This window comes from Nomascus leucogenys, chromosome 15, assembly GCF_006542625.1.
Source record: "Nomascus leucogenys isolate Asia chromosome 15, Asia_NLE_v1, whole genome shotgun sequence".
Classification (NCBI taxonomy): domain Eukaryota; kingdom Metazoa; phylum Chordata; class Mammalia; order Primates; family Hylobatidae; genus Nomascus; species Nomascus leucogenys.
This window is the reverse complement of record NC_044395.1, coordinates 67,325,796-67,353,720: the sequence shown is the minus strand read 5'-3', so window position 1 is coordinate 67,353,720 and position 27,925 is coordinate 67,325,796. Positions and strand designations below refer to the sequence as shown.

Sequence of the window (27,925 nt, the reverse complement as noted above, 5' to 3'; positions counted from 1 at the left end):
AATGAAAAATGAAGAGGGAGTGGCTAGATGAAGACTGCAGGCTGGTTAAGGACTTTTGCCCTCTGGAGAAGGAGCTGAGAAGTGTTTTAAGCAGAAATTAGACTGCATGGGAGAAATATACGGTTGAGAAAAGTAGTCCTCTGAGGCTTAAGATAGTGTCATATAGATTCCAGTTCCCTCATCTTGGGTAGTATAGTAGCCCCAGCTCAAAACTGCAAGCATGATCCCCGTCTGGGGTTCCTTCACAAGCACTGGAGCATCCTGTGGAAAAGAAGTTGAGGTGGTTCCCAAAGCTCCTGCTGCACCCAGGCGTTAAGCCTAAATCTGAACCTTGTGGAGAGGTCACAAGAAAGCTCCCTAACAGCACTTTGGTTTAGTCAGGGCTCAGGTGTCATCACCTGTATGCCCTTTGGCCAAGGAAACCAGAATTTTTCAGGATTCTCCCCACCTCTGGAAGGCTGGAGGAAGGCGATGACCCACTCAGCAGATTCCCAAAGTGCAGGGATCCTCACAGGCATGACTTTGCCCTTTATCATGGATACTGCAGCTCCCAGGCAGTCTTCTGGGCTTTGGTCAGCCTGCAATCATCTGACTAGAGCTTGATTTTTGGGGCAAGGAAGGTGGTCCTCATATGAGCTGCCACTTAATAGGCCACTGGGGATTTTTCAACATGAAAGGTACCGAGTCTCCAAATGCTGGTTGTAGGGCCTAAAAACAGAACTCCATATTCTGCCACTTTCTAGCTGAGTGATGAGGGCTAACGTCTGGGGAGCCATATACCTATTTTTTCCCCTTGTAAAATTGGGCTAATAAAAGATGCTACCTACTGACTATTAAATAATATATGTTAAGTGGCTAGTTCTGTGTCTGGCACATAATAACCACTCAGTCCCTGTAAACTGTTACAATTATTTTCCACTTGGGGCTGCTTTTTGCACAAGACTATGATTCTGGGAATTGTCCAGTGTCTTTGGTGTGAGGAAGGGAGTCACTGGATGGTCTGAACCAGAATTTCCTCAGGAGGGGGCTCCTGAAGCGCCCAAAACCTAATCAAATCCCCCACCTTTCTACCCCTTAACTCCTTCTCCCAGAGTTCTGGGTACTGCCCTTCTGCCGCCCAGAGATCGTGCTAAGGTACAGACGGTTTCTACGTCTTCCTGGTCAGCCCATAGACTAGCATATTCCATAGGAGCACTCCAAGGAAGCCGGAAAGGGAGCCTCCAGGAGGCAGGCGGCCCAGACAGGCTCCCAGAGTCCGAAATCCCTGTTGCCCCAGCTGCCTTTTCTTGACGGAGTCTCATCTCAGTCCCAGAGACCGACTACACCGCCCTTCCCGGAGCCAGAGGCAGCTGGCGGAGATCCGGGATCCGAGATCCGGGATCCGGCTCGCCGGCTCCCTAGCAGCACCAAGGAGGCAGCGTCCGCAGGAGGTGGAGGCGTTGGCGGGGGGGGCGTGAGGGTGCGGTAGGGGTGGGCAGGCGGGGTGGGCGGGGCCTCCGCGGCGGCGGGCGGGTCGTGGGTGGGTCTTCCCTACTGGAGTCGCCCCCTCCCCCGGCCGGTCCGCAGCCCCGCCCCGGCCCCTCCCTCCGGCCTGTGCGGCTAGTCCGGCGGCGGCGCCGGCGCGGGGACAGGCGGAGGCGCGGGCAGGGCCGGGCGGACGGGCGCTGGCAGCAGTAGCAGCGCCGCGGGCCCTTCAGAGTGGCCGCAGTCCAGGCTTTGCCCTCGCATCCTGTTCCAACGCGGTGAGTGCGACGGGCGGGCCCTAAGGGTGCGTTTGTATTCCTGTCAGCTCGGGTCTGGGTCCGAGCGTCTGTGGATGGGGGCACAGATGATTTTCAAAAGCTGTGCCTCTCTCTGCCCACGTGAGGCGTGTCCATGTCCGTGAGAGCAGCAGGGGGATTCTTCGGGCTGTGGCTGCTCACGTGAGGTCCCTGTTTTGAGGCGGGGAGGCGCGGGTGGATGGGTGATGGTTCCTTGGAGGAGCGCGGGGTTTGGGAGCTTGTGTGTGTTGGCGGAGGGTGCTGAACGCTGCGGCCGAGGGTGGTGGTTGTTGTTGTTGGTGGTGGTGGTGGTGGTGGGTGCTGAGTGGGACTCTGGAATATTGTGGCCCAGCTTGTCTGAAGGGCTCTTTTCTCCCTGGTGCAGACACCTCCACCCCTTGCTCCCCACCCCCACCCTACCCCACCCCCCGCCCCTTCCATCCTCTGGCACCCACAGGCCCACCAGTCAGGATGGAGGACACCCTTTCCTCCCCATGCACTGCTCTGTGGACAGGAAGCCTCATGTGGAGGCTGTTTTTTTTGTAGGAAAGGACCCCTCTGGTTCTCCTGTAGCCTGAGCCCTGCCTGGAGGACCCCAGGCCCCTCCCTGGTTCTGACCTCCTCCCTTCTGGAATTGGCTTCAGATCCTGGGCTGCAAACCTGCAGGGACAGATGGTTGCAGGTTGGAGGGGCAGGCTGCACCCCAGGGAGGTCAGTTCGACTGAGGGCAGGCCCTGGGCTTGTTGTTGGTGTGGGGGTTCTCTTATGTGGACAACAGAAACTCAGGACTGGACCTAGCAGGAAGATCACATCTGGGAGGTCAGAGCAGGTGCAGAAAACATCACAGGTCTCTCCTGGCCAGTCTGTCTAGCTCACTGGTGCCAATTCATCCCCTAAGCAGGGGATGATTTGCTGCAGAATTGGAATCAGAGCTGCAGGCCTGACAGGAGCCCTGCCTCTTTGGGCTTGTATGCCTCCAGTGACAGAGCACTTGCTACCTTCTGCTGTGGAAAAGCTTCCTTATATTAAGCAGAGGTCTCTCTTCTTGGGACTTTATTCACTTGTCTTGTTACTGCCATTACTTTTGCATCTCTCTCTGATGAAAGAGAACTGCAGAGATTTAAACAGAGCTCTCCTGTAACCAACATACACTGAGTACTTCCTGCGTGCCAGGTACTGCCACAGCCACTTAGGAGACAATGGCATTCTTGCTGAGAGAACTTGAGCAAAGAGTCCATCGTTGGGATAGTATAGCCCAGGTTCAGAAAAGCAGAAAAACCATATGGTTAGAATAGAGAGCGTTCATAGCATGTCATAGGTGACTGAAAACTCAGCAAACATTTATTTACAGGGGTGGGGGGGTAGGGGGAGTGTGGAGGGGAGGCAGCTAAGACCATCCTCTAACACATTTGGCCTAACAGTGGAAACTAGAAGTCAAATCATCGAGGTACTACAGATGGGATTTAATCATGGGCTCATGGTACAATCTGTAGAGGCCCTTGGCTTGAGAGGGAACCTTGGGAATCTCAGATTTTGAGAAAACATCCCTCTTCTCCCAATTTACAAATAAGGGAATGGGGTTGGAACTTGCCTAGAGTTTCACCTTGTGTTAGTGGAGTTAGTTACAGTGTTAGGACTAGATCCTAGATCTCCTAACTTTTTAAAGCTAGCCACGTTTCAGAGGCAGAATTGAGGATGTAGTCATAGCTTGTATCTGAAAGGTGAAAGAAAAGGCATAATTGAGAAGACTACCAGGGTTCTGGCTTGTGTGGGTGGGTGAGTGGTGGTGCCTTTTATTTATTTATTCATTCATTTATTTATATTTGTTTATTTTTAGCGTATTTTTATGCTTTTAGGATGTAAAAGCATCATGTGTAACCTTTGCCTTTTTGAGATTCGCAGTCTTGTCCATCTGGTCCATATTTCTTAGTTTCTCATGTTTCTGTTTCTTTACTCACTGTTTCCCCAATGTACGTATCAATGTCCTATTTGTCCCTCAAGACCCAGCTCAAATACCCTTTCCTCTGGAAGCCTTCTTTATTCTATACCATCCTCAGAGTTAGATACTTCCTCCAGTTTGCTGCTGTAGCAATTTGAACATGTCAATATCATGGTACTTATCACATTGTAGTTACGTGTTTCCATTTCTGTTTCTCACATTAGTCTAAAAACTTGTGAAAGACAGGGAGTGTGTCTGATTCAGCTTTGTGTCTCCATTTCACAGCTGAAGGACCTGGCCCACAGTGTGCCCAGAGAGGTTTGATTGAATGGTTCGTTCGCTTTACTCAGTCTGGCAGTGTTGGGGGAGATGGCCATGAATTTCATTGCTTTCCTTCCCTGCCAATCTTATTTAAAGGATTCATTGGCTTTAAGGACTTTGCCTCATCCAAGGCTTCATTTGTTTCAGAGAAAGCCCAAAGACCGTAACCTGCAGTCATTTGTCATTTTTTTGAGGTCTCAAATGATCAGATAAACCTGGAAGCTAGTGAGTAGACATGAGTTATTTTAGCAAGCAAATGAGCCTAGCTGACCTCTCGCATCCATTTTCAACAATGCCTTGGTTACCTCCATTCACAACTGTGTAACTCATGTGTACTGGGAATCCTGTGAGATTGTAGGAGGAGGTCCTGGGGGAAATTAATGCTGTTTGAGAATTTGGAGAAACTGAAAAGCCTTGAAACACATCCTTTGCAGATGTCCAGGATCTAGTGGAGTCAGCACTGGCTGTCTTCATTTGTTCACAATCAGCTTCTTGCTTGACTCCCTGCATCTGGCTTCCTGTCTTCCAGCCCCCGAAAACCACATGCTCTGGGGTTAATGAAAGCCTCTTTGGGGCTTAAATAATGGGACCTCTGCAGCATTTCACTCCCTTGTTCATGAAGTTCTCTTCTCCCTTGGCATTCATGACATCTCTGTTTCCTGGTTCTCTTGCTTCTCTGGTTGTGCCTTCTTAATCTTCTTTGCAGACTCTGCTTCCTGGGCCTATCTCTTAAATACTGAGGTTCCTTGGGGCTTGGTGATAGGCCCTCCTTTCTCACTTTACCCTCTCGGGGTAATACCATCCACTTCCATGGCTTCAGGAACCATCTCTGCACCAACAACCACATTCATGTCTCCAGCCCAGACCTCTCTCTTAGGCTTCAGCGTTGTCTTTCTAACTGCCAACTGGACCTCTCCACTTGAATGACATCCCATAGGCACCTCAGATTCATCACATTAAACAATGAACTCTAGCTGGATGCTGTGGCTCATGCCTGCAATCCCCACACTTTGTCAGGCCAAGGCAGGAGGATTAGTTGAGCCCGGGAGTTTGAGGCTACAGTGAGCTATGATCATAACACCACATTCCAGCCTGGACAACAGAGTAAGACCCTGTCTCTTAAAATACAAAAACAAAAATGAAAAACCCTTAAAAGATAAACACCAAACTTATCACCCGCTCATCCAAACTGCTCTTCTTTGAGAGTTTCCAAAGAATCATCTGTTAATTCCTTCTTCTCCCCTAACTGTTCATATGTAAATACCCAGCCACCAAGTTCTGTTGATATCCCCCTGCAGAATTCATTTATCTTGGCCTGTCTTTGCTATTCTCCTAATCAAGGCAGTTTCTTAATTTTCCATCCTTGCCCTTTAAACTATTTTCCACACAGCAGCCAAAAATGTACTTTTGTCACTCTATACTTAATAGCCCTCACCACTACCAAAGTTTTCCTTTGCTTTTTGGATAAATCCTTCATCCCCTAGGAGGTAAGCGTAAAGTCTAAACTCCTTAATAAGCCCAACAAAGCATTGCATGATATACCTTTCGCCTACCTCTCCATCTTGTTTCTTAGCCCTCCCATCACAATGTCTGATTCAGCCTCTTGATGCAAAAGGCACCATACTCTCTGTAACTCATCCTCAGCTTGAACGTTACTTTCTTTAGGAGTTACTAAAGTTACTTTCCTTAGGAGAAAGGTTGGCCTCCAACCTCTGGACCCACCCCTGCTCCAGATCTAGGTTAGGTAACCTTTGTACTCCTGGAGCAATTGGTGCTTCCTCATCATGGTCTTCACCACTTTGCCTTGCAGTAATCTATTTATTAGATTGTGGAATCCATGAAGGCTGAGCTGTGACTATTTGTCTTTGTGTCCCCAGGCCTAGCAGCAGTGTCAAGTGAATGCTGAATGAAGGAATGAGGTGCCTTGAGAACTATGCCATAAAGGATGGTGGGAATAACCAATGCGGGGATAGCAGAAGGCAGTCTGAGGAAGGAGAGTGAAGTCCAGCTCTGAGACCAAGGCTTTATAAGTGTGTGCTGTGATAAACAGTCCACTTGAACCACCACCTATAGGATCTTGGGGGCAAATCTCTAGAGCACAGTGGGATGGAAGAGCTAGGACCCCACGGGAGGAAGAGAATCTCAGATTCAGGCAGGGGTATGGCCTCAGCGGCTGCATGCCCAGTAAGTCTGGGAGGGGAACTGAAGCAGGAAGGGGAGGAGTGGGGGAGGAGCTATTGGTCCTTGGACATAGCCCAATCTCCGCCCCTGTGTGACAGTCTGGGAGAGCCCCTAGGCTTGGAGAGAGGTGGAGCCTGGCATCCAGCTACCCCAGCAGACCACTCCCACTCTTCCTCCCAGCCTTTCCCTTCACCAGACGGAAGCTTCAGCTTGCCTCCTGCCTCCTGGTCCTTCCGCCAACCTTCAATCTGTCCTCCCTCCTGGCTATGTTTTCCTGGTATTAAGTCTTCAGACTCCAGAACCCATTACAACTGTAGAGAGAACATCAGGATGCCAGTGTCTACATCAGCAGAGGATACTTTCAGGCATGCCCTTCACACTCTACCCAGGCCCACCCTTACACAAACATAAGGCACAGCAACTCAGCCCTTCTATCCCTCTCCAAATCTAGACTCCCTCCTGCATTCATTCATTCATTCATTCATTCATTCACAGTCTTTAGAAAAAGACTCATAATGCATCTAACAGCACAGACAATGGTGACCTGGTCCGATTCACTGCCTATTTTGGAGTAATTCAGCTATTGTTCTGCCACCCTTCATGACCAAATCCCTGCCATGCATTGTCTACATCTGCTGTGTTAACTTCATCTCCCATTTACTCTTCAGTCACTCTGACGTGGCTTCTGCCCCTGCCACCCCACCACAGCCAAATCTAGTGGACAGTCTTCAGTCTGTTTCTTACTTCACTCCTTCTTTTCCTTGCACTGTTCTGTTGATTTCTTTGGTTTCACATTCTCTTGGTTTTCCTACCATTTCTCTGGGTTCTCTTTCTCAGTCACCTTTGCTGGCTCCCCTCCCTTGTGCCAGGCCCTTTTCTGTCTGCCCTCTGTCCCTAGGTGGTCTCGTCTTCTCATTGCTGTAAGTGCCATTTATATGCTAGTGATCCCAAATCAGTAACCAGTCCAGACTTTTCTCTTGAGCTCCTGTATTCTGTTTCTTACTTGACAGCTCTACCTGGACATCAGAGAGACACATCGTACTTGGCATACATAGAACAGAATGCCCCAAATCAGCTCCACCTCAGCTCTCACTGTCTCTATTCATGGCCCATCACTTGCTAAAATGAGAAAGCTAGGAGTCATAATTGACATCCCTCTCACACCCAGTTCATCTTGATGTCCTTTTGATTTCTCTTTTATTTATTTTATTTTTATAGAGATGGGGTCTCATTATGTTGCCCAGACTGACCTCGAACTCCTGAGCTCAAGTGAACCTCCTTCCTCAGCCTCTCAAAGTGCTAGGATTACAGATGTGAGCCACCTTGTCCGGCCAATGAATATTTCTCAAATCAGTCCAGCTTTTTGCTTGTAGCTCAGATGATACCCTACATTATCTTACCCAAAGAACTTTGGTAGCTTCCTAACTGGTTTCTCTGATTCTACTCTTGCTTCTCTTTGTCTTCAATTCTCACAGCTGCCAGAGTAGCTTTCTAATTTATTTTCACTTATTTATAAACCACATCATCCCTGCCTCCAACTTAGGATAAAATCACTTTTTTTTTGAGACAGAATCTCACTTTGTCTCATGCCAGGCTAGAGTGCAGGGGCACGATTATGGCTCACTGCAGCCTCGACCTCCTGGGCTCAAGCAATCTCCCACCTCAACCTCCCAAGTAGCCTGGACTACAAGTGTGTGCCACCATGCCTAGATAATTTTTAAATTTTTTGTAGATATTGGTCTCATTATGTTGCCCAGGCTGATCTCCAATTCCTGGGTTCAAACGATCTTCCTGCCTTGGCCTCTGAAAGTGCTAGTATTACAGGCATGAGCCACTGCACCTAGCCAAAATCACATTCTTAATGGCGGTTATAAGGTCCTTCATGATCTCATCTCTATCTTCCCAAACTCACCTCTTGCTTTTATTGACTTGGCTCCAACCACACAGTCCTTTCAGGTTCTCCATGAGCCTTCTGCCTAAGAACATTTATCATGCTGCTTCTTCAGCCTAGAATGATTTCCCTTCCTGACTCCCTGTTGTTTCTCACCCTCACCCATACCATTTTTCTCCCATCCACCCAGAATTCTGCTTAAAAGTTACCTCCTTGGAGAGCCTTCCCTGATGACTCAATCAAAAGTGTTCTTTCTCACAGCATCCCTTTTTTCTTTATATCACTTCCCTGCCACTATTATTTACTTTTAAAATATCTGCCACCACCTCCCCACCACAGGGACGGTGACCATATCTGTTTTACCATTCCATTCCTAACACCTGTGCAAAGTAGGCAGTAAATATTTATTGAATTCCTGAAATCAATTCAGTAAATATAGGTCAATCTTTATGTCAGGCTCTGTGCTAAGTGCTAAGAATGAAAACATAAAATAAAATATAAAAAAATAAATAAAATGCCTATCCTCAAGAACACTGCATGGAGTGGAGAAAGCAGAGAAGTAACAAGAAAATTGCAGCATAGCTTATAAGAGTTAGGATGGAGTAAATACAGGGTGCTGAGGGACACAGGTAGAGCACCCAAGCCAGACTCTGGGTAGTCATGGAAGGTCTTCTAAAGGAGGTGACATTTATATGGGGACCTGAAAGATGAGTAGGTGCCACATCAGCCAGGAAAAGGGGCCAGGAAAAGGATCTCAGGACAGCGAGAACGAATGCGTGATCTCCCAGAAGCAAAAGAGAACAAGGAGTTTTCCAGGAACCGGAAAAAAAAAACAAAAACAAAAAACAAAAAACAGCAGGAATGATTGATCACAGACTCATGAGACATGAGGTTGTAGAAAAGGTATGGGGCAAAGTTAAGCCTCACTGGCCAATATAAGGACTTTGGACAATGGACAACAGTTGAAGGAATTTAAACAAAGAGTAGTGACAAGATCAAATCTGTGTTTTAGAAACTTCATTCTGGCTTCAAGGAAGATAGATGAAAAGGTGTCAGTGAAGAGACAAGAACACGAGTTAAGAGGCTATTGCTGTATTCCAGGAGAGAACTGATGGTTGCCTGAATTTGGGGTAGTAACTTTGGGATTGGAGAGAAGGGTTTAAGATATTCAGGAAGCAATCCTGACCTTGATACTAACTGGGTGCGAAAAAGAGTGCAGTTTCAGGCAGTTGTGCTAAGAGGTGGGTCAGGGCATAAATGGAAGAGCTGCAGGTAGTTAGAGGAGAGACACTCCATTCAGGTCTCTTGGAGGAGGATTTGGGGGAGGCAGAGGAGATGAAGGGTAGGTATGTCAGTGAAAACGGACATCTCTGTACCATGCACTCAACATGACTATGTCACACTCTCAAATTATTATTCCTGTAATTACAAATTAAGAGACTGAGGCTCAGAGAAGTTATATGGATTGTCCAAGCTCACATAGCTGGTGAGAGACTGAGCCAGGTTTGAAACCCAATCTAATCCTACGTCTGTGCTCTTAAACAGAACACCAGGCTCAGAGGTCACACCACCCTGATCCTTCCAGTCACTGCCCTGTCTTGCCCCTAGCAGGGAAGAGGTGGGGGCAAGTTCTCTGCAGGGGATTTGAGTGGCGGGGATTGGGTGGGGAGAAGAAGTGCTGGACTCGCTGGTGCTGATCATCTCTCCATACAGAGGCTGGTGTGAGTGGCAGGAGCCATCTGTGGGCACCATGGCAAAGAGGGAGGACAGCCCTGGCCCAGAGGTCCAGCCAATGGACAAGCAGTTCCTGGTATGCAGCATCTGCCTGGATCGGTACCAGTGCCCCAAGGTTCTTCCTTGCCTGCACACCTTCTGTGAGAGGTGAGGGGATGTGTGTACTGGGGAGGGATGAGGACCCTGTGGGCTCCCCTGAGGGAGTATGTGTAAACCTGTAGTAGGTGAGGGCAGCATGCTTACCTAGGAGGAGAGCAGGTGAACCCCAACCTGCAGGAAATGAGGTTTTGGGGGCAAGAACCTGTGAGAGAACCGTAAGAACCATAACACTGGGCCATGGTTCCTGTCAAGAATAGGGCCTTCTCTGTCCTTTCCCAAACCTCAAGGCAGCTTTTGACACCATCTAAGAAATCAAACAGTGCTCAGACTCAACCAGCTTTGGCATCAGCAATTTACGACTAGTTGGAGGATATTTGAAGCTAGGTCTGTCCTTCCCTGCTTGTCCTTATTGTTGTCCTCAGGTACTGAGTGAAAGGCAACCTGTCCCAGCCTCTAGGCTTCTATGGATCACTTATTCATTTAACAAATATTCATTTATTGAGCAACTACTATGTGCCAGACCCTGTCCTAGGCATTGGGTATGCAGTGATGAGCAAAAACAGATATGATCCTTACTCTTTTTTTTTTTTTTTTGAGATGGAGTCTTGCTCTGTCGCCCAAGGTGGAGTGCAGTGGCACGATCTTGGCTCACTGCAACCTCCGCCTCCCGGGTTCAAGCAATTCTCCTGCCTCAGCCTCCCGAGTAGCTGGGACTACAGGTGCACGCTGCCACGCCCAGCTAACTTTTTGTGTTTTATTAGAAATGGGGTCACCGTGTTGCCCAGGCTGTTCTTGAGCTCCTGAACTCAGGCAATCCGCCCACCTCGGCCTCCCAAAGTGCTGGGATTACAGGCGTGAGCCACCATGCTTACTCTTTTTAAAAACTGATACACAATAGTTTCCATATTTATGGGGAACATGTGATATATTGTTACAAGCATAGAATGGTAACAATCAAGTAGGGTATTTAAGGTACCCATCACTTACAATGCTTACTCTTAAAGAGCTAACAATATAGTGAAAGAAAAAGATAGTCATCAAATAATCATATAGCCATATTATAGATCTGGCAGATTAAAGATCAATATAACTTTTAGTAAGTGCTGAAAATAAAGTGCTGAGCTATGAGAGATTGGCATATGGAATCTGTTATAGTTTGGAGAATCAGGGAAGGTTTCCCTCAGGAGCAATTCAGAGGATGAATAGGAGTTAACTAGGTAAAGGGAGTTGGAAGAGCATTCTGCGCAGAAGGAAGACCATTGGTAAAGCCCATGTGACATGAGAAAATATGTCAGGTAAGAGGCCTGGAGGAGGCCTGGTGGGGCTAGAGCAGAGTGAGTGTGACTGAGAGTATCATGGGATGAAGCTGGAGAGGTAGGTGGAGGCCAGACCACCTAGGGTTTTGTAGACCTGTTAGGGAATTTCGCCTTTACCCGGAGAGCCACATGAAGCCTTTGCAAGGTTTTATATGTGATCACATCTGTATTTTGACAGTATTCTCTTGGGTCCTCATCTCTCACTGTTCTGTCTTGGGTGGCCTGGTCCCTGGGTCTTCTCACCATTGCCTCTATCCACACTTTTCCTCTGCCTTCTGCCCCAACTGAAACCTGGCTCTGCACCAGAGATACTGCTTCCCTGCCAGCCCTGCTCTTTGAGATTCCAGCTCCACTGCCCACTCTCCTTTATCAACTGGAAATGGCCTCAGTTTTCCTGTCCATTCAAGTTCTTCTGTCAACCTGGGGACAACCACCCTCTTGTGCCTGTTGGTTCTTAACTGTTTCTTCATGGTTGTCCCCCATTCCACCTCAGTAACACTCCCTCCCAACCATGCCCTGAATCTTATCACCCAGAATCTTATCTGTAGTCATAAATGCCAACGTTCCACTCCTGGCTCCCATTACCCCACTCCCATTACACCACTTTTGATACAATATAGATGTCTAGCCCCTTTGACTGCTCCCTCTTTTCCCAGTCACCAACTGCGTCCTGGCCTCCCTTTCTTTCCTGACCATCCTGGACCCTGTGGCTGACCGACTGGCTCCCCTGCAGTTCCTTCACATCTTTATCCTTTGCAAAACCCATGCAATAGAAGCTCAATGTTGGATCAGAGCCGAAATTGGATGTCTCTGCACTTTCTCCTGTGCCCAGATCACTGAGCACTCCTGGAGAAAATCAGTGGCTGAGAAATTGTAATAACAATAGCTACCATGTATTGATTGCTTACTGTTTGCCAGGGACTGGCTAAGTGATTTATACATACTGATTTCCTTAATCTCTGCAACAGTTACTTTATTAACTTCATTTTATTTTTTTATTTTAATTTTTTAATGTAATTTTTAATTTTAATTTTTTTGTTCGTTTTTTGTTTTTTGTTTTTTTTTTGAGACAGAGTCTCTGTCTGTCACCCAGGCTGGAGTGCAGTGGCGTCATCTTGGCTCACTGCAATCTCTGCCTCCCGGGTTCAAGTGATTCTCCTGCCTCAGCCTCCCAAGTAGCTGGGATTAACAGGCGCCTGCCACCACACCCGGTTAATTTTTGTATTTTTAGTAGAGATGGGGTTTCACCATGTTGGCCAGGCTGGTCTTGAACTCCTGACCTTGTGATCTGCCCGCCTCAGCCTCCCAAAGTTCTGGGATTACAGGCGTGAACCACTGTGCCCATCTTGTTTCAATTTTTTAAATTTTATTTTATTTTTTAGAGATGAGTGTCTTGCTATATTGCCCAAGCTGGACTTGAACTCCTGGGCTCAAATGATCCTCCTGCCTCAGCCTCCTGAGTAGCTGGGATTACAGGTGCAGGCTACCACACCCAGGTATCCCCATATTAGAGAGGAGGAAACTAAGGTTCAAAGTCAGTAAGTAATTAAGAAATATCTCTGGCCAGGTACAGTTGCTCATGCCTGTAATCCCAGCACCTTGGGAGGCCAAGGTGGGAGGATCACTTGAGCCTAGGAGTTCCAGAGTAGCCTGGGAAACAACATAGTGAGATGCAGTCTCTGAAAAAGAATTTAAAAATTAGCTGGGTGTGGTGGCATGCACCTGTAGTCCTAGCTACTCGGGAGGCTGAGGTGGGAGGATCATTTGAGCCTGGGAGGTGGAGGCTGCAGTGAGCTGTGATCACATTACTGCACTTTAGCCTGGGTGACAGAGAGAGGCTGTATCTTAAATTAAATAAACAAATAAAAAATAAATATTTCCAAGGCTACACAGTAAGTAAATAGCTGAGATCTGAATCCAGTTTTCTCTGCAGGGCCTTCACTGTCAACTAGTATTCATTCATGTATCCCTTGGTCCCTGCTCTCAGAGTATGTTCTAGTGGGCAGTGACTGACAGTAAGCAATCAAGAAAACAAGAGAGCTGCAGCTTGTAGTAATGTTTTGCAGGATATAAACAGAGAGAAGTAGGGGTGTTTGGGGCAAGAACTATTCTATATAGTCATCAAGGAAGGCTTCCCTGAGGAGGTGACATTTGACCTGAGTTCTGAGGATAAGAAGGAGACAGATTGTTCCAGGCAATAGAAAAATCTGTGCAAAGGCCTTGAGGAAGAAGTAGACAAGACATGTTCAGATACCAGAAAAGAAACCAGTGTGGCCAAGTGGGGAGGAAAGTGGGATGAGGTGAAATTGGAAAGAATAAGGGCAGTTTAAGGGGGAGCTTGTAGGTTTTCAGAAAGTGTTTGGATTTTATTCTAAGTGCAATGGGAAACTATTGGAGTTTTTAAAAATATATATATACAGGGAAATAATGTAATGTAAAATGTTCACCCTAGCTGTTATGGAGAGAATGGATTATAAAGGAGCAAGAGTGGAAACGGAGACCAGTTAGGAAGCTATCGTGAGCCAGGTACACTTGACAAATAGGAAGGGGATATTGCTGAATTAGAAGGTGTTTTGCATGGGGAAACACTAGATTCAGTGAGCTTGGAAGAAAGCTGCTGAAGAATAGAGTGGAATGGTTGAAATGCAGTGCTAGTTGATGAGAAATGGGTATTAGTGGGAGCATGGGAAGTGGGGGAAAGATCACTGGGGGTGAGAAGGTCAAGGAATTCAGAAATCACAATGGGGGATGGATGTTAGTGCCACTGAGAATGATGGCAGAGTGATGGTGGGGGTAATGGAAGAAGAGAGTGAGCCAAGAGAAAGATGTCCACAAATGGAGGGGGGACAACCATTAGGTTAGCGGAGACAACAATAAGGAGGAGTGATATAGATAGAAGGCATGAGCTTCAAAGGAGCTAGAGTTGAATAGTTTAGAAATGTTCCAGTTGGGAAGAATGAGGGCTCAAGCCCACCTTCTGGCCCTAAGGAGTGTGGAGTATGAGACAGAAACCACTCTACTTAAGAGGACTGCAAGGAAAAGTAAGTCACAATTAAATAAGTTAGACTGGGCATGGTGGCTCATGCCTGTAATCCCAGCACTTTGGGAGGCCGAGACAGGCAGATCACCTGAGGTCAGGAGTTTGACACCAGCCTGGCCAACATGACAAAAACCCATCTCTACTAAAAATACAAAAATTATCCAGGCGTGATGGTGTGAGCCTATAATCCCAGCTACTTGGGAGGCTGAGGCAAGAGAATCGCTTGAACCGGGGAGGTGGAGGTTGCAGTGAGCCAAGATTGTGCTACTGCACTCCCACCTGGGCGACAGAGCAGGACTCCGTCTCATAAAAAGAAAACCACCAAAAAAACAAAAACAAAAACAAACAAATAAATAAGTTAATACTTGTGAAGCACTTAGAATCATGCCTGGCACATAGTTTTGTCAGATTTTAATTAAGATCCTAAGTTACAGGAAACATTAAGAGATGAGATTGAGGATATGGGAGAGTTTGCACAATGCAGATCTTCACTCCACAAATTTGAGGTCCCCAAATACAACTGCCTTCATTTCTGATGTCTGTTTCTAGTATGTGTCCTCTGCTCTCCCATTAGTGACTAATCTGAGCCATCATCAGGCCCCTGAATCCTCCATCCTTCACTCTCCTATGTCCCCAGTGCCCCTCTACATCCTCCTCTCCTTTCCTCCTTCCCTCCATTCAGAGACTGACGTCCAGTCCTCCTCTTCAGGCCAATCCGAGGCACTCCCCAATCCTCAAGATCTTTTCCTCTCAGTTTTCTAGTCTCTTCCCCCTCTCCTTCTCTCCTGACTCCTCCATTCATAAACATGCTCAAAACTCCCATGCCAAACAGATAAAAACTCTTTCTAGCACCATCCAACCCCTCAACCTCCTTCTCATTCGAACTTTCAAGCTCCCCTTCACTCAACTTCCAGCAGTCAAGCTTTCCTTCTCCTGCCACTCCCTCCCTGTTTTCCCTACAAAGTACCCTCACATTTGCCAAATTCAGTGGACATTTTCCTGTCCTCACCTTACCCAACACCTCAGCTGCTTTTAACACTGATGACTACTCATTCCCTCCTGGAAATGTACCACTCACTTTTCCCCTCTAACACTGCTGCTTTTCCTGCCTCTCGGCCTGGTCTTCTTTGTTGTCCTCATTCAGTTTTTGCTAAGTGCTCTGTCCCTCTCTCTTATCACTGTCTATGCTTTCTTGGCTGATCTCATCCTCTCCCAGTGCTACTGAGGCCATCTAAATGTTGATGGCATGCCCATCTCTTGTCTCTAACCTTCATTCTCCTAACTGTCTACTGGTGACCTCAACCTGGATGTTTATTGTTACAGTAAATTCAACCAGGACAAGGCTGAACTTTCCTATAGCTACTCCTCTTTCTATGTTTCTCATCTTAGTGAATGTCACCACTATCCACTCAGTTATCAAAGCTAGGAAGTTGGGAGTCAACGAAGACTCCTCATCTCTCTTGCTCCCCATATCTAATCAGACAACACCTCCCACCTTCCCTCCTTCTTAAACACTTCTCAAATTTATTTCCACCTCATAGTCTACATTACTGTTGCCTAAATCCAGGTCTTCTTCACTTCGTGCCTAGATTATTGTAAGAGTATGCTGGCTAAGCACATACTTTGCATTTGAAGACAGGCTTCAGCACCTACTGCTGTTGTTATCTTGGGCCACTTGCCCTTTCTCCTGCTAACAGAAATGTAATCAGAAAGCATGGCACCTGGCATATATGCACTTAATAAATGGTAACTAGCCGATGATGCCACTGCCCTCGCCCCCCCACCCCATCTGCTGTCTCATTCCCTTTAAATTCACTCCCCACACAGAGAGGGTGAAGAGGAGCTTGGTAAAATGTAAACCTGGCTATACCACTGTCTTGCAGCTTCCTACTGCTGGCAGGATAACTTCTAAGCTCCTTGACTTCTCTCACCATTCCTTGCCTTGGACTTTGTCTCTGGCCAGCCACATCAAACTGCTTACAGTTCCTTATTCATGCTATGCTGCTTCTTGCTGCCTTCTGTATCTGAACTACCCTTCCCCCTCTGCCTGCACCATTCTTTGGTCAGGCTAACAATTATTTATCCTTGAAGATTTAGTTTACATCAACTTCTCTGAAGACTTTCCTGGACACCCTCTCCACCTGCCTGAGCCAGATGCATTTCCTTATCACTGTATCTATCATTCCTTATATTAATAATAAGTAATACAAGTAGCCTACCATATATAGTGCTGTTGTGAGTCAGGCATTTTACATTTAATCCTCTTCAAATATAAGTAAGTACTTTACATGTAATCCTCTAACACTCTGTGAAGTCTGTACTTCTCCATCTTACAAAGGAAGAGTCCTTGACTTGTCAAAGTTATGTAACTTGTCAGGGGTCACACAGTATAACAGGTGACCGACGGGGTGTTGGGCCTGGGCAGCCTAGCTCCAGGACCCATTCCCTTAATCATCATGCTGTTTACTTCTGTACTATTCCTGTGACTTTTTTCTCTGTAGATGGGAAGTATTTTAAGGGTAGGCACTGTGCTTTATCTTTTTGTCCCAGGGCTTGGCATAAATTTGGCAAGAGTAGACAGTAAATGTTAATGAGTTAAAGAAGTTGGGCAGGGGGTGCCTAGTTGCACATTCCTATGAGAAGCATTCGTAAACACCTGTGAAAGGTGAGCCTGTGTGCACATTGTGAGGAATGTGGATAGTCTGCTCTTCTGAGAGGGGTCAGGGATGTGTTCCTACTCAGTTGTAAGAGGCAAGGCCATTATACCTGCTGGCAGATGAGATGTGTCAAGCAGAGAGGTTTTAAAATGAAGTGTAATGGCACACCTGTGAGGGAAGGGGTCAGCACCCATGGGAAGTATAAGGAAGGGTGCACTTATGCCACCCCACCCACTCTGTTCTTTGACTCTCCTTCTTCCTGGACAGATGTCTCCAAAACTATATCCCTGCCCAGAGCCTGACGCTATCCTGTCCAGTATGCCGGCAGACGTCCATCCTCCCAGAGCAGGGCGTCTCGGCACTGCAGAACAACTTCTTCATCAGCAGCCTCATGGAGGCAATGCAGCAGGCACCTGATGGGGCCCACGACCCGGAGGACCCCCACCCCCTCAGTGCAGTGGCTGGCCGCCCTCTCTCCTGCCCCAACCATGAAGGCAAGGTGGGCCCAAGCGAGGCCCAGTGAGGCCAGGACTTGGGGTGGGAGGAGGAGGAGAGGCATTGGGGGGTGCCGAGTGCCTGGGTGAAAGGGTATGCTCTGGATGAGTGGTCCAGGTAGGGGGTGCACTTAGAAGGTGAGGGGCAGGGAGGGCAGGTGGGGAGGGGACAAAGAAGTGTGACGTCTAGCCATTACCCGACTGGAGTCCTTGTACCGCAGACGATGGAGTTTTACTGTGAGGCCTGTGAGACGGCTATGTGTGGTGAGTGCCGCGCCGGGGAGCATCGTGAGCATGGCACAGTGCTGCTGAGGGATGTGGTGGAGCAGCACAAGGCGGCCCTGCAGCGCCAGCTTGAGGCTGTGCGTGGCCGGTAGGCACTGGGCAGGGTCCTGGGCTGGTGGGGCCACAGGGATGGTGTCTTAGCTGGGGCAGGGAGGGGAATAAAGGGTCTGGGAAGGGCAGAGATAGAAGTCTCAGAGAGGTCTCAGGAAGGATATCCCCATGAGGGCAGCAGTAGGTTCCCCAGGGAGAAGGGAAAGTTTGGCAAAGCCACCCTTAGCAACTCTGGAATGAGATATTCCCCCTCCAGATTGCCACAGCTGTCCGCAGCAATTGCCTTAGTCGGGGGCATCAGCCAGCAGCTGCAGGAGCGCAAGGCAGAGGCCCTGGCCCAGATCAGTGCAGCCTTCGAGGACCTGGAGCAAGCACTGCAGCAGCGCAAGCAGGCTCTGGTCAGCGACCTGGAGACCATTTGTGGAGCCAAACAGAAGGTGTGTCTTGTGTTCACCTTTTCCTACCATTGTCCATTGTGATGGTTTTATTGCCTCCATTGTTCCTCTGTCTTCCACACCAGCTTCCCATTCCCCAGCCTAGATATTCTGCCTCCTGACATGCCCTCGGTAGGTGCTGTGGGCATCTGTGTCCTCTGTCCACAGGCACCCTCTTGTATTTTATGCCACAGTGCTACAACTTCAGTAATCACAGAGACTCCGCCTGTGCCAGTCGGCTCACCCACTCCTCCCCTACCCCTCATCAGGTGTTGCAAACCCAGCTGGACACACTGCGCCAGGGTCAGGAACACATCGGCAGTAGCTGCAGCTTCGCAGAGCAGGCACTGCGCCTGGGCTCTGCCCCGGAGGTGTTGCTGGTGCGCAAGCACATGCGAGAGCGGCTGGCGGCATTGGCGGCACAGGCCTTCCCGGAGCGGCCACACGAGAATGCACAGCTGGAACTGGTCCTTGAGGTGGACGGTCTGCGGCGATCGGTGCTCAATCTGGGAGCACTGCTCACCACGAGCGCCACTGCACACGAGACGGTGGCCACGGGAGAGGGCCTGCGCCAGGCGCTAGTGGGTCAGCCTGCCTCGCTCACTGTCACTACCAAAGACAAGGACGGGCGGTTGGTGCGCACAGGCAGCGCTGAGCTGCGTGCAGAGATCACCGGCCCGGACGGCACGCGCCTTCCGGTGCCAGTGGTGGACCACAAGAATGGCACATATGAGCTAGTGTACACAGCGCGCACGGAAGGCGAGTTGCTCCTCTCAGTGCTGCTCTACGGACAGCCAGTGCGCGGCAGCCCCTTCCGCGTGCGTGCCCTGCGTCCTGGGGACCTGCCACCTTCCCCCGACGATGTGAAGCGCCGTGTCAAGTCCCCTGGCGGCCCCGGCAGCCATGTGCGCCAGAAGGCAGTGCGTAGGCCCAGCTCCATGTACAGCACAGGCGGCAAACGAAAGGACAATCCAATTGAGGATGAGCTCGTCTTCCGTGTTGGTACAGACAGCCGAGGGCAGAGCCAGATGGGCCAGGCTCAGGTAGGGGGTGGGGAGGGAAGGGAGGTTCAAAATGACCTCTGAGTGGATTATTTTGTTTTCCCTCCCATCCCTTCCCACAGGCAGTCGTGGAAGGGAGAAAGGTGAATTCACCAATTTACAAGGTGTGTCAGCAGCCAGCAGCGGCCGCATCGTGGTAGCAGACAGTAACAACCAGTGTATTCAGGTAAGCACCTTTACCGCTCTCCTCCACCACCAAAATAAGAGTTTTCAAGCTACAGCCTCCTGAAAAGACAGAATGTACGGGTCACCTCCTGGAAGATGGAACCCTACAGATAGTACTGTTCCTTAAGAGCAGTGAATCAAAGGATCACCCCTTACGCACCCACCGGCCACACCATTCCCATAGGCCACAACTGTAACCAGGACCTTCAGTCAGAAACCAGAGTTTACTGTGCTTGTAGCCTCTACTTTGTAGGCCATGGCTTAGGCCAGGTCAGCTCCTGGACTGCAAAGATCTGGCTCATTCCTCCTTTCCTTCTGTCTCTCCTTGAGCCTCTTACTTTCTCCCTTTTTCTCCTGGTGGCCAGGACGCAGGCCTGCCCTCCCTTCCTGTCTTCCAACATGCATGCCTGGCTCCTGAATGTATGTAGTCTGTCTGGAGTCTCTGCAGTTATCAGGTTGGCTAGACAGTTGCATGGGGGTATCTTGGCCAAAGGGGGTATCTTTCAGTGGCTAGAAGTTGTAGCATAACCTCTCAGGTGGTCCTCCCACTGCCTCTCCTATAACCTCATACACCTGATTATGGCATCCACCGCACTGAATGGACATGGTTTCTGCTGCACTGTGAGCTCCTTTTCAAAGCCAGGAAATGTGCCTTTTTCTCTCTCTGTTTCTTGTAGTAAAAGCTCAGAGCCTAGTACAGTGGGCACGAGGGTAGTTGACACAGCAGAGCAGTTAAAAGCTCAGGCTCTGAAAACAGACACCTGAGCTTGAATCCTAGCTCTGTCACATACTAACAAGTCACATGACCTCTTTGAGCTTCAGTTAACTCATGTGTAAAATTAGGAAAAGTATATCTGATAGGGTTGCAGAGTGTTAAATGATGTACTGTACTTGACATCTAGTGAAACTTCTGATGTTAGCTATTGTTAAAAATATCATCGTTCAGGTGGAGGTTCTAAACAAAGGCAAGCAGGTGGGAAAGTGCTGGAGGAGGTGGTTCAGGGAACTGGAAGGATTCCAGCAGGCCTGGAGGTAGATTACTATTAGAAGCCAGGGGTAGCTGAGGTCAGATTGTAATTGGTTTTGGAGATGGAGTGTGGAATTTTGATTTTATCCTATGGGGGATTGTTTCTAACTACCATGCACTTTACTTCTTCGAAACATTTTACTGGGTAGCAAAACTTTTCTCTGAAGATCCTTACTTCTCAACACCTATACGTTTAAACTTCCTAACCCTGCTTGAGTACTCATGTCATCGATCTAGCTCTGCTAAGGTCCTTTCCGTCAGTGATGGCTACTCCCTGACCCCTGCTTTTCACCTAACAGTCTAAAAGTGCAAGGGACTCTTCTGTGGCCATATTCCCAGTTCTGTCCAGTCTGCCTTTACTCCTACACTATTTCTAAGAGCAGAGGAATGGAAAGGCCCTGTGCAGCACGGGAAGGCATTTGGGCCCAGCCTGGATAGTGAGGAGGGGATTGCGGGGGAGTCATGAGGTGGTGCTCAGTTGCCTACTCAGTTACACCTTCCAGCTCCTTTCCAACTCCCTAGGCTGGGAATGCTTCCTGGCATAAAAGTTGAGATTTGGGACCCCTTCTCTGTTGTGCACACACACAGGTATGCTCACTGCTCACATGCACAGAAAAACAAGTGCCACTTTGTCCTGGTGAGGGGGCTGAACTTCCTGATTGTTTTTTTGTTGTTGTTTTTTTTGTTTTTTTTTGAGACAGGGTCTCTGTTGCCCAGGCTGGAGTGCAGTGCTATGATCACAGCTCACTGCAGCCTTGACCTCCTGGGCTCAAGTGATCATCCTACCTCAGCCTCCCGAGTAGCTGGGACTACAGGCACATGCCACTATACCTGACTAATTTATTTTATTTTATTTTTATTTTTAGTAAAGATGGGGTCTCACTATATTGTTTGGGCTGGTCTGGAACTCCTAGGCTCAAGCTGTCCTCCTGCCTTGGCCTCTGAAAGTGCTGGGATTACAGGCATGAGCCACCGCACCTGGCCTCCCTATTGTTTCAGAGTGGGGAATTGAGAGGGAACACCTGGTATAGCTCCACTCTCTTCCAAACACCTGCTACTTCTATAGCAGTCCTCCTCTTGCTTCTACTTCCACCTGCTCTCTATGTCGCCTCACCACTGCTAGGAGCCTGGCTCAGATTTCTAAGTTGAATTTCTGCTTCTCTTACTCTGGAGTCCTTAGGGCTGGCATGGGCCGGGTTCCCTGATGAGGTCTGACCTCCCTCCTCCTCTCAGTACATGGGGATTGGGGTCCTCACGACATGACCGTTTTCTCTTTTGGACGCTTCTATGATGGAGGATGAGGCAGACCTCCTCATTGAGTGGAACCAGCATCAGTTGACAGAAGACAAAAAAATTTTGTGATTCTGAATTAATAATTTGATTTGTATATATTATGTCCTTGTGTAATTGTCTAAGCTCCCAGTTTTATCAGCTCTTCTGTGAAAACTCCCCCATTCCCTTAGGCAGAACGTTAAATCACATTCTTCTCAGTTCCCTCAGCCTTTTGCTGTAGTACTTTTCATACTTTACTGGAATCGCTGGTTTGTTTTTGTTTTTGTCTGGTTTTGTTTTGTTTTATTTTGGTTTAAGTCTTTCTCCTCCACTAGACTGTGAGATCCCTGAAGTCAGGGATCTACTTTCAGATACCATGGTATAGGAGAGAGATGTTAAGGACCAAACTAGGACACCAGCAGATTCTAGAGATATTAAGGAAGCAAGAATGGCAGATTTTGCTGAATTGTCAAATGTCAAGAATGGCAGGACTTTGTGAACTGGGTAGATGGTGCTGCCATTCAGGAGCAGGCCCAGGTTTAAGTTGATGAATTCACTTTTGCAGATGTTTGAGATAACTATGTGGCATTCAAGTGGAGATGTCCAGTTCAGGTCTGAGATTGAGCTGGGGAGTTCATTCAGTTGTTGAATGCCTACTATGTGCCAAGTGCCATATCAGTGCTGCAAATGCAGCAGCAAACAAAACAGATGCAGTCCCTATGCCATGTGAGGCTTACGTCCTTAGAAGGGGACACCGATATTTAACAGTTATTTAGCTGCAAAGTGATAATTGTTATGAAGAGAGCTGTAAAGCATATATCCTGGTGACCTAAGTTTATATGTGCATATTGATTTGGTAGGGTGGAGGGTTGGTGCTTGGTCATTAAAGTCTTCTCTGAACAAGTGACCTGGAAATTCTAAGAATGGAAAGATGAGTAAGAGTTGGCCAGGTGTCAGGGGTGGGATAGGCTAGGACTGGAAGAACAAGACATCCCAAAGCCTCATCAGTATTGAGCCAGAACCTGAGCTGCTCAAACTGGAGGGACATTACCTCACTGCTAAACTGTACCTTTTAGTGCCCCCTCACTTCTACTATTTAGCTTGTGGAGCTCGTGATATCTCCCTTCTCATACTGATGAGTGCTGTCCTGCCACGGGACCACTGCAGAACCCAAGAGCTGTGCTGGTCAGCCAGAGAAGAGCTTAGTAGAAGGTCCACATTAGAAGAAAGTGATGCCTGTTGGTGGGACCAGTTTAAACAGCCCTGCAGGACTAAGAGATGGGGTTGGGGTGGGGCAGGGGCAGGGAGACCAGTCCATTAAGGAAGGCACAGATTTGAGTCCAAGAGCAAGGCCAATGCCCAGAACTTGAGTTCTCCAAGGCTGCTCCTGGCTCTCGTTCATCTTGTGTCCCCAGAGCCTATAACAAAGCAGAGTGTATGAGACTTATGTAGTGAGTAATGTTTTGACTATGAAGGAAAAGCCAGAAAGCTTTGCTAAAGTGGGAAGGAGGATTAAAGGAGGTGCTTTTGGGATGGGGAGACCTGAGCATACTGGGCAGCTAAAGTGGAGGAGGTTGGAGAAGGGAGAGGTTGAAAGGTTCACTCTGTCTAGGAGGAAGGTTTCCTTGTCAGCCCCATAGCCTGAATGGACTAATTCTTGTATACTTTCTCCTCTCTCACCTACCCCATTCCAGTCTGCTACTAAGTCTCATGAGCCTACCTCCTACATATGTCTTGAGTCCATCTGCTTCCCTCCAGCCAGTTTCCTTGGTCCAAGCCATCATCATTTCTCAACTGGAATACCGCAACAGCCTCTGACTGGGCAGTTAGCTTCTAGTCTTGACTCCTCCCTACAGCCAGAATGTTCTTTCTTAAAAGCAAAATTGATCTTGTCACTGCTATGCCTAGAAATGTTTAGAGACTCCTCATTACACCCAGGATAAAACATAATTCCTTCTTTTGTTCACCCGGGTGCTGCCTGCAGCCCAGCCACACTGGACAAGTCCTCAAGTGGTGCCCATACTGGACTTTGTGCCTTTTACAATCTGTTCACTCTGCTTGAATGCCTTTCCTCTTCCTTTCCTGGCCGAATTTGGTTTATGTGGCATCCTTATTAGGCTATTTGTTCAGACATCTTCTTCTCTTGGAGCCTTTTCTCACCATTCCCCTTCATCCCTTCATGTTCTCACAATCCCATTCACATCTCTGTTGCATTCCCCGAGACCTGCTGCTGTGTTTGATTTTGTCAGTAAGTGCTTGTTGAATGACTGAATAAATGGTGGTGGTGGGCGTCTCCTCCCTCAGGATCCTACTCCCTTCTGTCTGTGCCCACAGTGTCTCCCCTCCTACCTACTCCCTCCCCTTGCTCCTCTGCTCCAGGTTTTCTCCAATGAGGGCCAGTTCAAGTTCCGTTTTGGGGTCCGAGGACGCTCACCTGGGCAGCTGCAGCGCCCCACAGGTGTGGCAGTGGACACCAATGGAGACATAATTGTGGCAGACTATGACAACCGTTGGGTCAGCATCTTCTCCCCTGAGGGCAAGTTCAAGGTGAGAGGCCTGCTGTCACTTTACTTACCCTGGTGTCCAGCTGAACTGACCAGTCTAGTGCCTCTTGGTGGTCAGGGTCTGGACTGATCCAATCCTACCTCCTCCTACTCCCTGTTCTTTCCCCAGCCCAAGGTTCTGCTTTGGTGCTGGGTTAGGACTACTTTCCCCACTGTCAGAATAAAGCCTCTTATGGATATTCTCTTCCTCCAGACCAAGATTGGAGCTGGCCGCCTCATGGGCCCCAAGGGAGTGGCCGTAGACCGGAATGGACATATCATTGTGGTCGACAACAAGTCTTGTTGCGTCTTTACCTTCCAGCCCAATGGCAAACTGGTTGGCCGTTTTGGGGGCCGTGGGGCCACTGACCGCCACTTTGCAGGTATGGGGGGACAGCTCCAAGATCTATGCTGATACCCCTGTTCCAGAGAACTCCCCTGGATACCCCATCTGTAAAGGCCCTCTCCTCCTATATCTTGGCTCTGAAGATCCCGCTTCCCTATACTTTAGCCCTATCATCTCAGAAATAATTTGTCTCAGTCCTAGAGACCCCACCCCTCTCCTAACACCCTAGCTTTTATCTTCCTAGATACTCTTCCCCATCCCACTCAGCATCCCAGCTTACTGCCCTGAAGACCACTTTGTATTTTCAGGGCCCCATTTTGTGGCTGTGAACAACAAGAATGAGATTGTAGTAACGGACTTCCATAACCATTCAGTGAAGGTCAGTGTCCTCCCTCCCTCCGTGACCACTGTCCCAACATCCTTTCCTCTTCCACAAGACTCCTCTCTATTTTACCTCCTCCTTTTCCCCCTTGAGATCATTCACTCAAACAATACACATTTACACATTTATGGCATGGCTGCTTTGTCCCAGGCAGTATGCTAGAAGCTGGAGATACAGTGATGCACAAAGCAAATGTATTCTGTGTCTTCTTGATTATAGTCTAGTAGGGAAGAGAAAAAAGTAACCAAAAAATTACAATATGATGTAATAGATTCTGTGATAGGAAGGTGCAGGGAACTGTGGGAAGGGATACAGAAGTGTATGATTCAGGAAAGACTATGTGAAGAGGACCTCAAGCACAAGTGGGAATTAAATGGAAGGCAGAGGAGGACGAGAGTGTTTGAGACAAAAGACACAGGAAGAGCCAAGAAATGGGAGGTGGGAACCTTAATAGTGTGTTCGAGAAATCACAAGTAGTTCAGACTTGGCTTGAGGAGGAGACCGTGAAAGCTGAGAGTGAGGCTTGTGTGCCCCCTTAAGGAGCTTGCTCTCCTCCCAAGAGCTATGGGGAGTCACAGGATTGACTCCCTGCATCAGGCAGGGGAGTGATGCAGTCCTGTGTGTCTTAGATCACTCAGGCTGAGGCAAGACTGAGACAGGAAGATCAATCTTTTGCAGTGATCCAGATGAGAAATGATGTGAGCCTGGACCATGAGAAAGATGAGACAGTGTATGCATAGGGTATAGATTTGAGAGAGGGATTTGAGATGGAATCAAGGGTTGTGTTAATTCATTGGCTTATCAAGCAGAGAAGAAATTGGAGTCAAGAGTGACTCATGGCCAGCTGGGTGGTACCAGTCATTGAGATAGAGAACTAAGAGAACTGATTTCCCAAAGAAAATGAGCTGTTAGATTTGATATTCCCAATGGACATCAGCAAGAGATGTCTAGTAGGCAGTAGGGCACATGGATGTGAAGCCCATGAAGCAGATTTGGGCTGCAGCTGTAGATCTGGGTGGGGGTCCTCAGCCCTGGGGCTTCACCCTGTCCTCCTCCAAAGCCCTACCCTCTGCCTGAGGCCAGGTCCCCAGTCCCTAGCCCCTTCCCCCGCCAGGTGTACAGTGCCGATGGAGAGTTCCTCTTCAAGTTTGGCTCCCATGGCGAGGGCAATGGGCAGTTCAATGCCCCCACAGGAGTAGCTGTGGACTCCAATGGAAACATCATTGTGGCTGACTGGGGCAACAGCCGCATCCAGGTGAGTAAGGCCTAGGAATGACATGAGGGGGAGGTTTCCTGGTGTGTCCCATATGCCCATTCCCCCAAAACAGACTCTCATCTGCCTGATCTTGCCTCTCCCTTCTTTCTCCACTCCTTCCCCAGGTATTCGACAGCTCTGGCTCCTTTCTGTCCTATATCAACACATCTGCAGAACCACTGTATGGTCCACAGGGCCTGGCACTGACCTCGGATGGCCATGTGGTGGTGGCTGATGCTGGCAACCACTGCTTTAAAGCCTATCGCTACCTCCAGTAGCTGCACAGAGGCCCTGCCTGGCTTGTGGAGGGACAGACATTGGGGTGATTGGACAAGAGGGTCTGGCTGGGAGGTGGGCCAGACCTGGCAGCACTGAATGTGGGCTGTGGGCATGGGTGCGCCCAGTGCCCTCCCTCTCCTACCCCCACCCCCACGGTTGCACTTTATTTATTCGGTTCTTGCTTTGGTGACTGGGTGAGCCTGGACTGTGGTCCCAAGGATGTATGCAGAGCTTCACCGTACCCTTCTTACACACCTCCCCACCCCTCTCAGTCTGCTCCCCATCCCCCAGCCTGGGGCCAGAACAGCCTACTCCACGACAGAAGTCCCTCTAGTTGTCTCCCTACCACCCTATACACACTGACAGAGACAGCAATACCCCACCCCCCATATGAAATAAATGTCTTCACCAAGATGTTTTTGCTGGGTTCTTGTGGGGTGGGGCTGCAGTGAGGAGATGGGATGGTGGGACTAGCTCTGGACTAAAAGGTGGGCAAGCAGGCAGGCAAGGGACCCAGCTTCCCAAGCAGGTCCTGATGTTTTGAAACTTCCGTAGAGAAAAGCAAGAAAGGGTGAACCCATGGGACCCTGAGCCACCTGCCATATCCCCATCCCCAGGCCCTACAGAAGTAGGCAAGTCCTTTGCCTATCTGCCCTGGGGCTGGGAAGGATTATGGGGTTGAGGGGATGAGGGAATGACCTCTGCCCAGCACACAGCCAGTAGGTGCAGAGAGAACAGTTTCAGGGTATGAAAGCAATCTTTGAAGTTCAAGCCTGGGCAAGGGAATTGAGGCTAGCCCAGGTGGTAGCTACATGTGGGAGACTCCATAGCTAATTTTAAAAGTCATCCCTGAATCCCTGGAGCCCTGACATATCCCCTTTCTGACATTTCCAAGATTGCTGCCCCTCCCTGCAGTGGAATGAGGGTCCTCACATTCTCTCCTGAGCTCTAGTCTGCCAGAGTTTTGCTGCCATCTCCAGAGAGAATTGAAAGCAGCATTCAGTGATGATTTGGCAAGTAGGGACTACGATTTCTCTCTCTCTCTACAAAAGACTGAAGCTCACAGAAATAGGTCATATTGTTGATGAAGAGCAGAGCCCAGATTTGAATATGTAGCTGTCATACCCCTAACTAGTAAGTTATAGCACCCTGTTCACCCTTGTGCCCCTTGCACCTAGCATGATGGCTGGCAGAGAAAGCACTCAACAAGATTTGGGGAATGTTGGATCTGGGAAGGTTGATCATGAGAGGTCATGGAAAAGATCAAGACATCGATCTGGTATAGCACAATTCCGGGGCTAGGATAAGAGGGGACTATCCATGGATCTGTGGAAGACCATGGGGGCTTTGTAGAGATCAAGGGGGTTCCACTTGGACTATATGGAAGTCTTGG

General features: G+C 48.6%; 1 protein-coding gene across 6 annotated transcripts; it reads left to right on the top strand.

Moving 5' to 3' along the window:
- Positions 1-1,521: 1,521 nt before the first annotated feature.
- On the top strand, positions 1,522-26,946 carry TRIM3 (tripartite motif containing 3). Of its 6 annotated transcripts, XM_030829006.1 has the most exons (13): positions 1,522-1,742; positions 2,307-2,471; positions 9,806-9,973; positions 17,206-17,437; positions 17,654-17,805; positions 18,025-18,205; positions 18,472-19,204; positions 19,326-19,429; positions 24,107-24,274; positions 24,485-24,653; positions 24,925-24,995; positions 26,113-26,253; positions 26,379-26,946. In XM_030829006.1, exons 3-13 carry the CDS (start codon positions 9,843-9,845, stop codon positions 26,529-26,531), a joined length of 2,235 nt encoding a protein of 744 aa, XP_030684866.1. In that variant the 5' UTR covers positions 1,522-1,742; positions 2,307-2,471; positions 9,806-9,842; the 3' UTR covers positions 26,532-26,946. The 6 variants fall into 6 exon arrangements, with proteins under 6 accessions (XP_030684866.1, XP_030684867.1, XP_030684865.1 ...); XM_030829007.1 differs by lacking the exon at positions 2,307-2,471 and having other exon boundaries at positions 1,522-1,768; XM_030829005.1 differs by lacking the exon at positions 2,307-2,471 and having other exon boundaries at positions 1,523-1,742.
- The last annotated feature ends 979 nt before the right edge of the window (positions 26,947-27,925 follow it).